Consider the following 16717-nt stretch of genomic DNA (forward strand, 5'->3'; position numbering starts at 1 on the left):
TTTCTTCATGATTTAGTTGTATACCTGTTAGTTTGGTCCATTACTATAGACTATTGGCATGATATCTGATTTATTGGATCGTTGTGAGTTTTTGGTAAACCGTATATTTGGTTTTTAAAAGTTTTGTTAATTAGGCAAGATTTGGTTATTTCGTCTACTTCTCTGTTATCAGATACTTTAATCACTATTTCTTGATTAATGATCTGGTGTGTTGCTGTCGGGATTGTTCTTCAAACTCATTTTATGATAAATATGCTAGATTTTTAATACACCATGAGTTTTCCTCAATTGTAATCCTTCTGTCTTGCTCATTTTTTTTATGACAACTGTATTGTGTATCTGTAATATCCATGTCACTTCTAGTTTTTGTGGTTTATGTTAGCATTAAGAATGGTCTCAAGTTCCAATGCAAAGCAACAGAATCTAGAATTGTGAAAATTTGGAGAACGGTGCCGGAGGTGCTGGTTAGTGATCTAGAATTTTGGGGCAGCAAATATTTCTGGAAGCTTAGCCTTTACTGCATAGTCATCATGAGCACACCTGCATAAGATGGTGTGTAGGTAGAGCAGTCAGACCTTGACTGAATATTATGTGTTTCACTAAAGTGCTTTGCTTTTGCCCCAGTTTGCTTCACAACTTTCCCTTCCTTCTTGTTCGTTTTTTTCTCTCAGTGCCTTCCCATTTGTTCTGTTTATACTTGTTCAGTAAAGCAGGTTGTTGCTGTTCCATTTGCTTCCTCTCTCTGCAGTTGCTGGTTTCAACTTCTAGGCTTTTAGCTAGTTGTTTGGGATGCTTTTGTCTTCCTTAATGATCACCCAGCACTGCTGGCAGAACTGTAAGAGGGATGCTAACCATGGATTATTGTGAGTCTTGCTGTTATGTGCGTTTCTCATTGATATGCTATTACTCTGCATTAATGGGTGCTTGTACCAATTAGCACTGTTAACTTAAATACTATTCCGTACAAGGGAGGTCACTGAGTACTCTTATGAATGCTAAACTGAAAATCAAGCAGTACACAAAGAGAGGTCTGATCTTCATATGTCATGCTTGAAAGAGACATCACTGAAGTTGTGTTTCTCTCACTTTCTCTCTCCTCCCCATTCTCTCTGTAGCTGTCTGCAGTGTTTCATCATTTTTGCTAACATTTTTGCTAACATTTACAATGGGAGCCTTGAGATCATCAAACTCATCTGTTACTTCACTGTTTCAAGTTGGCTTTTTTCAGGGGAAATTTATAGACCACCTTCTAAATGAAGCGTTTTCAGAGGATTGCTACTAGGTAGTTCTAGTTAGGACCTAGTTCCTGAATAAAAAGCTTTACTTTACTTGCCTGTATCTTTGGCGCCGCTTGCCGAAACTGCACAAAACTTTCACCAAAGAATTGCCAGTCACCTCTGCTGCTGTCTGCAAAGTTTTTGGGTGATCCGTTGGGGGGGGCAGCGAGAAAAATGAGGGGTCACAAAACACATTTTCCCCATACATTTTTTCATAGGGATTTTGAACAGAGATAGCACTGAAACTACTGGACAGAATTACACCACATTTGGTAGAAAGGTAGGTCCTGGTCAAGAAAGCAAAACAAATTTGTTTTGGTGTCAATACATTCAGTAGTTTTAGAGAAAGTAAAGACAATTCAAATTTAAATACTTAGGGATGCAAAGGATTCACAACTCCTCCCTATTTCATGCTGAGATCTGATTCGCTGCTAACACTTCAACAAGGAAGCCGTTGAAGTGTTGTCAGGACTCTTAGGGTTTGGCTGAAGATGAGGTCCCTGAAATAATGAATAGAAAATACAAAAAGGACCAGAGTACAAAGACCCTGACCCTTTAGCTCTGGTGCCCAGGGCTAACAAGCATTTTTAAAATTATTTTACTGCAGAATCACGACTGGGTCACAAATCCAAGGTAAAAATTGAAGAAAAAATAAATTAAAAAAACAAACAAGCGCAGGCTCCCACGCTTGATTTTAGAAAAGCCCCTGGGTGGGCCACATCCTGGAGGCACTATTCTCTTTGTAATTGGGGGCCCTTCTGGCATCCCAGGGACAACCACCTCCCTGGGACCTGATGGCCTCCCCCACAGCCCCGGGGACCACCACCTCTCTGCGGTATCCCACATTTAATGTGCGAGGGGGCCACCTGGTCCCCCCACAATGTGGGGACTACCACCTCCCGGGGCATTTGGCATTTTCTATGCAGGGGGCCCAAGGTCCCCCTGCACCCCTGGGGATCACCACCTCTATAATAAAAAAAAGGGGTCAGTTTCGGACCTCCTTTGGGCCCAGGGATCACCACCTCCCTGGGACGAGGGCACAACTTATAGTTACCTTAGGGCATGAGTTATAGTCACTTCAGGTAACTCTAACTATAACTGGTGAATTTCTATGGATTTTAATGTTTAAATTGTGAGCCTAACTTTAACGTCCCTGTAACCTTTAGTTTCTTCAGTGAAAGTATAAATATATATATATATATATATATATATATATATATATATGTGTATATATGCAAAAAAGAAGAATAGAGAACTCTGGGTAGTTCACAAGTTTAGGTGGAGAGCAGGTCTAGTAAGGAGCACCCTGCAACACCAGCGACACTCTAGATTTGCTCACCTCAAGTGTCTGTTTATCTAGCAAAGTTTTTAAGCATTGGATCAGCACAGTGCTATCCATGCCAAGCTAGATAGTGACAAGGTCTTTTGTCATTTGTACAGCAAAGTCTTAAGCATCTGGGCGGTAAAATGACAAAAGCCATTTACCACTCCAGGTACAGTACTACAGCTTTGGACTGGTAAAATACTATCCAAGCCAACCTGGAATGAGCAAACGCACCCCCTGACTCGTGTTTCGCTTTCATTAGAGCTCATCAGAGAGGTTTAGCTTTGTCCAGACACAAGGGAGCACCCAGTCTAAGTCAAAACAAATCCCTTTCAGGGTTAGAGTAACGCATAAATTATGCAAAAAAGAAGAATTGAGAACTCTGGGTAGTTCCCAAGTTTAGGTGGATAGCAGCTCTAGTAAGGAGCAACCTGCAAAACCAGTGACACTTTAGATTTGCTTACCTCAAATGTCTGTTTATCTTGCAAAGTTTTTAAACATGGGATCAGCACAGTGCTATCCATGCCGAGCTAGATAGTGAGAAAGAGGGTCATTTTGACCTCAGCAGTCTTTTTTAAAGACCGGCGAGGGATCGCCGTGCGGAAGACCGCCAGTGGTGGCGGTTTGCCGCATGGCCTATTATGACCGTTGGCAGCTCTCCCTCCTTTTACGGATGGAGAGCCGCCAACAGCCAAACTGGCGGGAGGCTGGGAAGTGGAGGTTGCTCCACCTCCTCCGCCACGCCAACAGAACACCGCCCAGCGAATCACGTCCTGTGATTCGCTGTGGCGGTGTTCTGTTGGTGGTGTGGTGTCGGCGGAGCTGCCCCCATGGCTCACGTCCCCTCCCGGAGGATCGTCGGACCAGGTAAGTCGATCGTCTGTGAGGGGAGGGGGTGGGGGGGTATTGTGTGCGTGCATGGGGGTGTGCATGGGGGTGTGTAGAGGGGTGGTGTGAGTGCGTGTATGCCTGCGGGGGTGTTGTGTGTATGGGAATGAGTGCGTGTATGTCTGTGGGTATGTCTGTATGGATGTGTGCGTGTATGTTTGAATGTGGTTGTGCGTGTATGATTGTGTGTGTGGATGTAGGCATGTATGTCGGATTTCCCTGGCACTGATAGTGCTTACCGCCATGGATTTCATGGTGGTTGAAACCGCTGGAAATCCACGGCGGTAAGCCGGGCCCAAATACCGCCGGCGGTATTGTGACAGCCGCCGGGCTGGAGACCAAGGTCTCCAGCCCGGCAGTCATTTCAGCCCTGGCGGGCGGAACGGAGAACCAGCGGATGACCATGGCGGTAACCGCCATGGTCATAATTCCACAAAGTAAGACCGCTTACAAGAATCTTGGGATTTGGCTTCAGAGTCCCAAAATGAAAGAAAAAAAAGAAAATGGCCCCACTGCTGCCCCGGGGACCACCACAACCCGGGGCTAAGTCCTTTTAGGAAGGGGGCTGCGCCCCTCTCGGAGCCACCCTCTTGATGCTGACCCTGGGGGCCAGCACCTGCTATTTTCTGGGGTGCCCACCCCTGGAACATAGCTGTTTGCTGTTGCTTGGCTACAGTGCTGCAGCCAAGCCATAGCAAACACTTCTGGTTTTGATAGCGGGACCTTAAAAGCAGATCCCACTGTCAAAATCTGAAGTTTTATCTTTGCCCCCGGGTTGCAGACCATCACAGTGAGCTATGGGGGTTGGATTCCAGCTGGAATCATTTCCTTTTTTTTTTTAAATAAAACAGTAATACTTTTTTTAAAATACTAAATACATTTTTTTGTTAAATTCAACAAAAATATCTCATTCTAAATACATGAGATAAGAAAACCTAAAAAACACTCTCTCTCACTTTCTTTCTCTCTTTCTGTCTCTCTTTCAATCAATTTCTCACACTCACACTCCCACTTAAACATGTACCCACCCAGTCACAGACCCACTCAGACACTTATGCACCCACTCACAGACCCACTCAGACACTCACGCATCCACTCACAGACCCATTGACACCATCATGCTGCCATTGACAGACCCTCACACACACTGATGCACCCACTAAAACACATATGTATGCACTCTCACACCCAGACAGACAATCTGACAGCCACTCTCACCCTCATCTACACACCTAACATATATTCTCTCGCCCAGAGAGGTCCTGGCCAGCTCCTGCCACACAAGGCCAAAGGGCAATGCACAGCATAGGGTTAGGTACTTAGGGAGGTTGGCTGCAGGGTCTGGCTGTAGGCCAGGTCCTGCGGGCAACCTCCGGTCCACATGGGTGAAGGTAATGCACGGTGTAAGGTTGGGTGCTTATGGGGGCTTGACCACAGGGCCTGGGTGCTTGGCTACAGTTCCTGGACACAGGCCATCCCCTGTGACCAACCACTATGTGCATGGGCGAAGGCCGTGCACGGAGTTGGTTGGATTAACATATAGTGATGAAAATTATTATACATAAAAAAAAAAAACTGAAATTCAATGAAAAAAACAAAGGTTACAGGGACGTTATGGATCGGAAATAGTGATGAAAAATACTATATGTTAAAACACCCCACAGAAATTCACTGGAAAAAAATAAATTTACAGAGACGTTATAGATCAGAAATAGAATTTAAAAAACATAGAAATTAACTGAGAAAACCAAAGGTTAGAGGGGCGTTATAGTTATGCTCCCATTTTAAATGTACAAAACCATAGAAATTCACCAATTATAGTTAGTTATCTCAACTAACTATAGCTTGTGCAGTAAGGTAACTATAACTTGCGCCTTCACCATGCACTGCTAATTACCCCACAAATTACGGCACTAATGACATCTTTAATTACATCATTGATTTAAATGGTAACTGGACTACACATCCCATAACGCCTCATTGTGGGTTATACATGTTGAAATGTATACATATGGAAATAGTTGGACTAACATGCTGCGATCAAGACTCAATACAATTGAAATGCGTTGGTGGTGTTTTTGCAATAAAATACTGAGAAGGTAATCATCGTGGAGTGCAGTGTTTATTTTGAAGAACCTATAAATATGGAGCGAGCTCAGGCTCTGATGCCAGCACCAACGAAGTGAAGCGCATTTCGAACCTGACCGTTTTGGGACATATATATATATATATATATACATACTCACATATATATATCTATATCTATATATATATATATATAGATATATATATATAGATAGATATATATGTGTGTATTTTTTTTTCATCACACCAACCTTCCTACTGATAGCACAGAGACTAATAGTCATGCTGGCAAAGGACACACACATGCAAACACAACACATACATGAACTCTCCCTCGCTCACTCTCTCTCACGGATTGTACACAAACAAGCACATAATGGTGGTTGGAAGAGCAAACTGATGAAAGGATGAAAAGATGGATGCAGACTTCATGTCTACTTATTCATCATTTGAGCTGGAGAAAGGAGGGACATGTCAAAGACCATTCAGTTCTTGTTTTCTTCTGAGAGAGCTCAGAATTTTTCCACGGGCCTCCAGTGGTTGAAGTGTAAAAGAAAAGGTAGTCCGAATGGTAACTGTGAACAAAAATCAATAACAAGATCGGATGGGGGTAAGTCTGCCTCACAGTCACTGCACCACGTTCACTACGCCTACTCACTACAGACTCTCACAACCAGACATAGGGGTCATTAGCAATAGGAGCCAAATATCTCCATGATCTGAAAAATAATTAGTGGCACATGTTATTATGTCCTGAGATTTACAGATGAATGGGTGGCAAATTGAAAATGTGCCTTCATGATTAGTAAATGATGGCAGATTGATATGGTCAGTGACTAGAAAGGTATGGACATTGGGACACACATCTTGGCCTTGCCTGGGCTAATCGTCTGCTGTGATCAAAGTTGCATGGATGAAAATAAAATAACATATTTTCCCTCTTTACGATGAAACTTTCACTTATTTTCATTTTTTGCTTCCAATTTAATTAAATGATCGCACAAAGTAGATGATGTAGTAGAAAATGAAAGTGCACCTATTATTTAGAAATCTGGGGCCAGATGTAGGAAAAAAGCAAATTGCGACTTGCAATTTGCGAGTCTGTGCGACTCGCAAATTGCAAGTCGCAATTTGCTATGCAGAAAGGTGTCTCAGACACCTTCTGCAACTCGCAATGGGGTCGCAAAGACCCACCTCATAAATATTTATGAGGTGGGTCGCAGTTTGCGACCCCATTGCGAGTATGGGCACTCACGGGGATGGTGGCCTGCTGGAGACAGCAGACCACCATGTCCGTGACTGCTTTTTAATAAAGCAGTTTTTTTTTTCTATCTGCAGCCCGTTTTCCTTAAAGGAAAACGAGCTGCACTTAGAAAAAAAACCGAAACCTTTTGTTTCGGTATTTTTCAGAGCAGGCAGTGGTCCATAGGACCACTACCTGCTCTGAAAAATAGTTTTTGTGATCATTCACAAAGGGGAAGGGGTCCCATGGGGACCCCTTCCCGTTTGCGAATGGGTTACCATCCACTTCAAGTGGATGGTAACAGCGATTTCATTTGCGACCGCTTTCGCGGGCGCAAATGAAATTGCATAGCATTGCGAGTCGCAAATAGGAAGGGAACACCCCTTCCTATTTGCGAGTCGGAAATGCATTTTGCGAGTCGGATCCGACTCGCAAAATGCATTTCTGCATAGCAGAGAGGCTTTTGCGCCTCGCAAACGGCGTTTTTCGCCGTTTGCGAGGCGCAAACCCTTTGCTTCATCTGGCCCCTGATGAGGTATTTTTCTTCTCTATTTACCTATGTTTACTTTTCATTACCAACACCGAGATACATGCAGTAAATCTTTGTAATGGGAGAAGGATCTAAACTGAACCAGCCTTGTAACAGCATTCCCAGTGGGAGCACCACATTCCATTTTGAGATTTATTTCAATAACGCTTTGCGGACTGAAACCATTGGAAGAAGATAGAAGAAAGAATTGTTATAATGTATTTGTTTAGAATTGTAGCTCAGTTATAAAGAATGGTGCGGTGATAGATGGAGCAGACATGATCATGGAGGTATGCTTTGTGAAACGAAATTGTTTGGTATTTGGTAAAAACAGAAATTCTGTTACAAATATGTGTTCGTTTTTTTTTTTTTAGATTGGGTGCACTGCCCAGCAGATCTCTTTCACGTCAACAAGACACAGTCCATACTCTGACCGAGTAGTGCCTATCTGGCCGGATTACATTCTTTGTCAAGGGAATGAATCATCTCTTATGGAATGCCAGTGGAAAGCAAGCAACTCGTGCACCTCTGGCCAGCATGTGTATATCCACTGTTTGCAAGGGAGGTAAGAGACCGACCTGGCATGTGATAAAAAGAATGTTACTTAATTAAGCTACGTTATCCCTTTCTACAAAGTAGGGTATTTGAGTGGAGAGGCAGTGTGCTCACTGATTGCTTTTCTTTTAACACAATTGCCATGTATCTTCCTGCATTAAGTATATGCAAAAGGTTAATGTAATCTGCTGATACTAACCACTAGAATGAAACCTTATGAATGCAGTGAATGTGTGAAAAGTCTCATTTAGAAAAGGTGGGGCTTTAAATGTAAAAACAAATGGTACATCCGAAAAGATATTATTTTGCTTATTTAATTATTAACTTTTGTATATATTTTTATCACACATACTGTAATTCAAAACTTTTTGTATGTAAGTATCCAATAACATAAATGTCACACTTATAAATAAATGACTGTATCTTTCTGCACATGGATTTCCCGGATGCAGCAACACCTGGTCCGATGTTGCCAGCTGGGAAGTTCTGTTGTTAAATACACATGATGATCGGATTGCAAACCCAAATCTGCCTCAGCCCTCGAATCTTGCCTGATCCCATCCTGCAGCATGAGGGAACACATAACGTTTCCCCTGCCAGTCTACGTCTGCCGCCACACCTCTTTTTGTCAGCACTGCTGCCCCATCACTTCCACTTACCACCAGCTCAGCGCCATTGGTAAATGGGGAGGGTCTCTCCTCAGAACATGGACTCCGCAGGTGCTTGGACCCGCTTAATCCCTCATTGCAAGAACACAAACTCAGAATGGCGAAATTTAGATACAGGGATACCGGTCAAAAAACAAATTTCAGCCACATTGTACTGTCACACCTAAATCTGGCCAACAGGTAATCAGGGCATATATAGCAAACAAATTAAGCAAACAACACTTTATTACAGAGAAAAACCAAGGAGGGAATGGGGTAGCAAAGGTAAATACTCTCGCTCCTGAATTTTCTTATGAAGACAAATATCAGATTTTTCTTATCTTAACAGCGAGGGCTATATTTCTACGAAGGGAACCAACGTCTCTCCAACCTTAAAATTTAACCTTTCTAGTGTGATTTGTTTACTTAATTCCACAGTCCAGTAAATAAATTGGGCATATCCACTTCATGATCCTAAACAAGTGTCAAGTGTGTATCCAACGTTTTTTTTTATTGAGATGGCCTTATAAATTAAATTAGTTTTCCAATATGATTTCCCTCATGATTCCTTCCTCTTTTGGTTGTATAAGGATTTTAAATTAGATCATATTGAAGGGCAGATTTGGTAAAAGGCGTTTGAGCTTCAGAAAACAATTCCAATTCAGACAACTGAAAGCGAAAGAGTAATACGACCTTGTAAAGTCATACTGATACAATTCATATTACTAAATGTGTGAAGGGTCAACACTACCCACAAGGACGTTCTTCTCAGTTATCTACCATACCCATGCTGTGATGTGATGGATAGCTAGTTTAAGATATGTGGTAACTTGCTGCTCACTGAATATGCTGATTAAAATCTGTTTATATCCCTGGAACTTTGTATACATTGGTTTTGAAAAGAGTTCTAATAGTAATATTTTAGGGAATTGATATGGTTAATATGCAGCAATTAAGCCATCACATGTATTTACAATATTATGTGTTTTGGAGGATGGATTATTAGTAGGGGTAAGCATACACCTACCACTAGCAATAAGGTCACCACCCAAACATAAGGTCCAGTCAAGATCACAATACATTAAACCATGGCTCAACCCTTGGTAGCTGACTGCAAGCAGGCAAGCTTAACTGAGGAGAAAGGTATGTAAAGCATTTAAATACACCAATACAGTAAATATGTAGGACATAACACACAATAAAAATCTCACACCAGTTTAAGAAAATACAACATATTTGTAGCTTTAAAATGACACCAAATGGACAAAAATCCAATATAGTGAACTAGAGATATGAAGTTTTAAAGACTAAATCATAAAATGTCCTTTCTAGTGTCTAAAAACCAATAGTGCCAGCCGGTGACATGTGATCATGCTAGACCGGGACCAAGTCATAACTTGAGGCTGACCGCAATGGAGTCCTGCTCGGATACACAGTGCAGTAGGCCTCGGTCAGAATTTTACCTTCAGACTTATTTGTTTTTCTGGAAGATTTTCTCCCAACATTGTGCGGTCTTCTCCAGCAAGCGAATGAAATGCAGTGTCATTAAATTGCTTTTTCACAAGGTACCGGTCAAATCCTCGAAGTCTTGAGTTCCAGAGATGAAAAAGAACCACATAAACTGCCTCCAGAGGTTAAAAAATAAATAACCTAGTTCCTATTTCTCAATAATACCATACAGTGGCTCAACAATGATAAAGTTAAAGGCAAACATGGATTGCACATGATTCTATTGAACTCATAATCTCATTTTATGATTCAAACAATATATTGATACAATGAAAAAACATATTCAAAAGCTTGACATGGTATTTGAGGTTGAGCAGTATATAGATTAAATACATTCATATAAGAAAAAAATCAGTAAAGGGCATGCATATTTTATAATAGTAATACTGTCTGTGCTGTAATAACAGAAAAAGCTTGCAACACGTATAAATATAGATTCTGGTCTGTTAGGTACGCACAAGCGGAGATACAACAATATACAAGTGGTGATCCTTCTTTCCCCCATAGGGGAACCTTTTGCTGTCATTATAGTATAGATGGTACTACTGTCATAAAATATGCATTTTCTTAATTGATTTATTTTCTTATATGAATGTAATTGAACTATATAATGCTTAAAATAGTGACCTCACAATACCTTGTATATGACTAGCATTATTTTAAAGAATATTTGGTGTGGGATGATTCTGTTGTGTTTGGGTTATGTATGTGGTATGATTGAGTGTGAATGTATATATAGTCATTTTATTATAAGCTCTGTGTGATCCAGAGGAGTAGACAGACTAGTGTTTTCTTTGGGCTCGACCCCACATATTATGTTAAGCTTTTGAACATCTTTTTTTATTTTTTTCTTGTATCAATATGTTGTTTGAATCAAATAATGAGATTATGAGTTCAATAAAATCATGTGCAATCCACGTTTGCCTCTAACTGTATAGTTATTGCCCCAAGATATGGTGCTATTTAGAAGTAGGAATTAAGTTCTTTATTTTTTTATTCTCTGGAGGCAGTGTATGTGGTTCATTTTTAGTTATTTAACCTGGTTTGATGTCTCCATAGATTATTTATTCAGGGGCCCTCTTTTTTGTTGGAGCTCCAGAGCTTTCAGCGGGATGACCCTCAAATTCAGCCCGGTTCGCAATGGAAGGTTGTCAGCTTAGCTCTCGATGTTGGGTCGATCCACTTATGGATCTTTTTTCAAAAGTTGCTCTAAACTTCCTCAGACTTCTGGAACTTCTTCCTGAAGTTGCCGTTGAGGGTTCAAAGTGTCCAAAACGCAAATCCAAGGGTTGCAGTCCCCAGTGTGTAGCAGGAACAGTCCTTCAGAGAGCAGTCCTTTGGGCACAAACCAGGGTCCCCTGTCCAATGAAATGCTGGTGGCCACCCCAAAGCATGGCAGATAGAGGATTGCTCTCCAGAGACGCATAACCTGGCTAAACCAACCTACTAGTGTGGCTCATTTCTGTTAACCCTCCACCTCCAAACCATCTGCAAATTCCATTCCTTGGCCTGCCATCAGGCTGTGGGGTACAGGAAGAGGAGGTGGCCCTAGCTGGTATTTCTTTCTGTCTCGTTCTCTTTGAAACCCAGTTTGATTTACCCAGCCCCCTTTCTGGCCTGTGCTCTGCAGAGTTCCCCCACCAGATAAACTCTGCTTTATGCAGGCCACTTATCACTTTATCAAAACAACCTGGCTAATCCTGTTAAGGCTGTCCAATCAGGTGAGTCTGCTAAAATGCTTAATTATGGCTCTCAGAGAAGAAAGTCTTATAAATTATTTTCTGTAAAAGTTATGACAAATTCAACAGTGGCAAATTGTTGAATTCATCATTACTGATTTTTCAAATCCTTGAATTACATTTCTAGCTCCTTCCAAGCAATATTTATACCTAACTACAATATTCCAATGTTAGCCTACAAGCTAGGCAGCTACAATGGGGAAAAACAAAATTGGCAGTTTTTCCCTCACCAAGGCATATAAAACATCCTTTATAATGTCCCTGCTAATAGTTACATAGCACCCCACTCCTAGGGCACCTAAGGGAGACCTTATGGGAGACTTATATGTAATAAAAAGGTAGATTATCACTTCCGAAGTCCCTTTAATTCCAAAGTCAAATTAGCATACATTTTACTTTTAAAGACAGCCTGCAAATCAGGGCTGCCTTTAAAAGTGACAGTAGGCAACCCAGCAGTGCACATTCCAGTGCAGGAATTTAACCGGCCCTTTAAACCTCCCAGTCCTATTATATCCTAGGGACTTATAGGTAGTTTGAATCCCTCTTGCCTTCTTATATACTAGAGACTTACAGGGGTCTGTCATTGCCAGTTGTAAATTTACCTAAATACCACATAACATTTTCATCAGAGTACTGTCCTTTGGCCTTGCTAGCAGAGCTGAGTGCTCAGTCAGTCATTTACCACCAATATCAGTGAGAAAGAACTGGGATGACCAGGGCTGAAAGGATGACTTTCTCACAATATGAAAGAATGTAATATTATTTCATTGATGGCAGATCAAGTATTGAAGAAAGAAAGTTTCACATTTCACTGCGAAGTAGTCAGTTATCCATTAGGGAATTGACATAGTGGTGGAAGGGCACTTGAGCAACAGGAAGTGGTGTGTCATCTGTCATAATGATTTTTTTTTTTTAAGACAAGGATCACCCATATCACATTTCATTTACAGATCATCATTTACAAATCATCATTTAGAGATAGGTTTTTAAGAATAAAATACATTCAGCATGATTAATCCGATACAAAATTGTTTTATCTCATAGACTAATCTCTTCCACCCATTTAGTCAGTGGTGCCCAAATTCGTTTCCCCAAGCGCCTCTCAGCTCAATACTATGAAACGCTAATAATCTTGACCTCCAAATTTCGAAGGTTGGGGGGACTTTTTTGATCCAATTCGAGATTATACATAATCGGAGTATTGCCATCGCCATATACAGAAAATACCTTCTTTTTTTTTTATAACATGCCCCGTATTTGACAGCGGGTCCATCACACCTAACAGTACCAGAGTCAGAGTGAATTTCGTACTTCTTCCAATTATATCAATGAGAAACAGTTCTACTTTACACAGCAGCAGTTTCAGCCTAGGGCAAGTAAAGAACAAATGCAATATCTCACCTTCCGGCCCCCCACCTCAATTGTACTTCCCATTAGATCCACCCCACTTGCTCAGTTGTATGGTACAAGTCAAATACCATCTTACAGTGCTGCGTTTTCAGACTGGCTGAAAGAAGGGTTTTTTCTGCTATCTCCAGTGATTCCACCCGCCACCCCCCCTCTTTACCCTCTCTGTTAACCCAGCTATCATTCTGTAGCACAGAATCATCCTGTTGAGCATCTATTAATAGAGTTTATAATGTGCCTATTTTCTCCCTGCAGCATATAACCTCTATTAAGGATATCTTATCCATTAAAGGTATATCATGTTTATGGCGGTGGAGAAAGTCTTGAATTTGTAAAAATAAAAATAAAAATGATTCCTTGGTAAGCCATATTGTATCTGTAGGTCAAGAAAAGACTTACACACAGAATTTGCATATAGATCCCCAATCCTTGTTATCCCTTGATGTGGCCAAAAAGGATCCCTAAAAATAGAAAAAGGGGGGACTGAAGAGCACAATGGAGTATACCTGGTGATCTTACCCATCCCAACCCATCATTTTACCTGCACCCAAACCTTGTATACAGCTCGTAGAGTTTTAAATCTCACTCTTTTAAAATAGCTGGGTTCCACAAATTTCGACAGCCCTTCTTTTGCCTCAGCGCCCAGCACCATTTCAAACAGGAAGGGATACTCTGCTTGCATACCCTCCCTTACACCACCAGTTATCAATACATCCATATGTTGAAGGCAGCAGGCATAGTAATATAGCGTAAAGTTGGGAAATGCCCAGCCGCCTCAATATTTTGGAAGCTTCATATATTTCATAGCTCTTCTTGGCTTGGCATATCCCCACAAGAAACTGCTGCCAATTGCCTCTAATTTGCTTAGCCAGCTTTTTGCAATCTCTAAATGAATCTATTGAAACAAATACAATACTTTTGGCAGGACATTCATTTTTAAAACATTACAGCGACCTCCAAGTGATAAATATAGATAGTGCATTCTATCCAGATCGCTCTTCACTTTACTCAGCAGGGGGGCTATATTAAGTTCCACCACCTGGTTAACTGCAGCTATAACTCTAATCCCCAAATATACAGCCTTTGCCACCACCCGCTTGTCTTTAATCAAGGTCTGTGCTGAGCGTATAACCTGTGTCTTGTCCTCATTCAATTTGTCCCCAGAATATACTCCACAATTTCTAGCCAATTTTTCAATTTCCTTGGTGGTTTTCTCAGGGTCAGTTGTTGTAACTGCTACATTGTCTGCATATGCAAATACCTTATATTCTTCCGCATGATAGGGCACTGGCTTGAAGTTATTGCTCCTCTCCAGTTTAGATAAAAAAATGGATCTATATATAATGCGAACAGCAATGGAGAGCACGGACACCCCTGTCTAGTATCCCTGGAAACCGATATGATGCTTGACTCTAGCCCTCCCAAACATACTCGAGCTTTGGTGGGGCCTTGTATGTAGCCCTAACAGCTGTTAAATAGCCTTCCCCAATCCCCTTCCATTTCAGAGTTTCCCATAAAAAGTTCCAAGATACACGATCAAATGCCTTTTCGGCATCTAATAACACCAGACCGAGTGGTGTCCGGTGAATTTCCGCAAGTTCAAATAAATAAATTATCTTTCTTATGTGATCAACTGTCCCCCTACCAGGTATAAAACCACGCTTTCTTTTACAGACTAGCAAGGGTATAACTCTTGCCAGCCTGGTTGCCTAGACCTTTGCATATATCTTCCCATGTATTTAACAAGGATATTAGTCTATATGATCGGGGAAAATATGGTAGCTCATCTTTTTTTTTTAAACACTATAATGCTGGCATATTCCCAAGATGGTGAAGTCTGTCCTAGTTGTGCCTTGCAAAAGGTTTCAAGCATGTCCCTCCTTACTTCTTTATAGAACATTTTATAAAACTCGAGTGGTAGGGCATCCAGGCCTGAGGCTTTTCCTGCCACTAGCAAGTTTACAGCTTCCAATATTTCTTCCGTTTGAATTGGTGCATCCAGCATGATTTGATCCTCTAGAGAGAGTCTAGCTACTTTTAATCCTCCCCAAAATGATATTGCCTCTCACTGTACCCCAGCAGAATACACTATATCTTCCCTATACAGCTCCTGATACAAATCTCTAAAAAGTTCTAAAATCTCCTCCGGCTTTTCACATTTCCGCCCCGTGCATCCATAATGGTCTCTATGCTACCTTTATTGTTTTTTGCCTTGTTTGCCTCACCAGAACGTTACCAGTGGTCTCTCCATATTCATACCTTACTACCTTATAACTCTGATAGATGGCAGCTACTGCCTTGTTCAGATATTAATTTATTTTAGCCTTTAAGACGAATATCTGAATCTGCGCTGAACTACAGTCCGCCTTTTTTATTGTACTTTGCATTAGTTTTCTTTCTGCTTGATTAAGTTCTAACTGAAGCTTTTTGACCTCTCTCTCTCTCACCTTCTGTGAGTGCAGGCTATAGCTCAGGGGTTCCCCTCTAATTCCGTCTTTGAATGCATCCCATACCATTCCTGTTGTGGTGCTATCTCTGTTAACCTCCAAAAATTATTTAATCCATGTCTTCATATATTCAACATAACCAGGGTCGACTAATAACGTCTTATCAAATGACCAAGAGCGGCGCAGGATCACAAATCCACTTATCAAAACAGTTAAAACTACTGGATTGTGATCTGAGAGGAGCCTGGGCAGGAGATCTATACTTACATCCTTCATTAAATTAGCAGTGATAAAAAAGTAATCCAGCCTTACTAATTTAGAATGTGGAGAGAAATAATATGTATAGCCAGGATCGGAGGCCTTAAGTCCCTCCCACACATCTACCAACCTATGATCCCTGATTAATCTCCTTAAGGCCCTCCAGACCTTAGGTTTACGACCCTGATATTAGTTCTGATTGCTCAGTTTTTTCCAGCATCCAAGTGTACATTCAGATCTCCAAATATTACCAACGGTAATGGCCATGCTATCAATTCAGAATTTAGAATACCCAGCACTTCGGCTTCATCAAAATTCGATCCTTAAATAGTGCAAAGAGTAAACTTAGTTGTGCCTATCATACACCTTAGAATGACCCAGCGCCCTGCTTTATCCACCAATGAGCGGCCAACATTACAACAGGAATTTTTAGCCAATATCGCCACTCCCCGCGTTGACGCCATCTGTTGGGTACAAGCTAAAGGTATCAACCTAGTTATTTTAGAAGCCCCATCCTCTCCCAAGAGATATGAGTTTCTTGCACACAATACAAATCTGCTGAAATTAATTTTAGTCCTAATGCCACTTTCTCCTCTTTTGGTGGTTGTTAAGACTGCATATATTCATAGAGCATATCCTTAAATTACAAGCCATTATTTAATTTCTAGGCATCTGCACTTCATTAGTATTACCATATCTTCTCTACCTAAATTTCTCCTGCTGAAGTTCTGCCCTTGTCCTATGCTGATTTTCCCATCAGTCACTCTACTCAAACTCCTCTGTCCTTTTACATGTTTTTGCTGGGTATC

General features: G+C 41.2%; 1 protein-coding gene across 1 annotated transcript in view; it reads left to right on the plus strand.

The window, feature by feature from the left end:
* LOC138265937 (CD5 antigen-like) overlaps nucleotides 1-16717 on the plus strand; it is a 643904-nt gene that overhangs the window by 569712 nt on the left and 57475 nt on the right. The window contains exon 6 of the mRNA XM_069214135.1: nucleotides 7721-7911. Within this exon, the coding sequence (XP_069070236.1) occupies nucleotides 7721-7911 (191 nt within the window). The remainder of the gene's footprint in view (nucleotides 1-7720; nucleotides 7912-16717) is intronic.

This window comes from Pleurodeles waltl, chromosome 11, assembly GCF_031143425.1.
Source record: "Pleurodeles waltl isolate 20211129_DDA chromosome 11, aPleWal1.hap1.20221129, whole genome shotgun sequence".
In the NCBI taxonomy this organism is placed as follows: Eukaryota; Metazoa; Chordata; class Amphibia; order Caudata; family Salamandridae; genus Pleurodeles; species Pleurodeles waltl.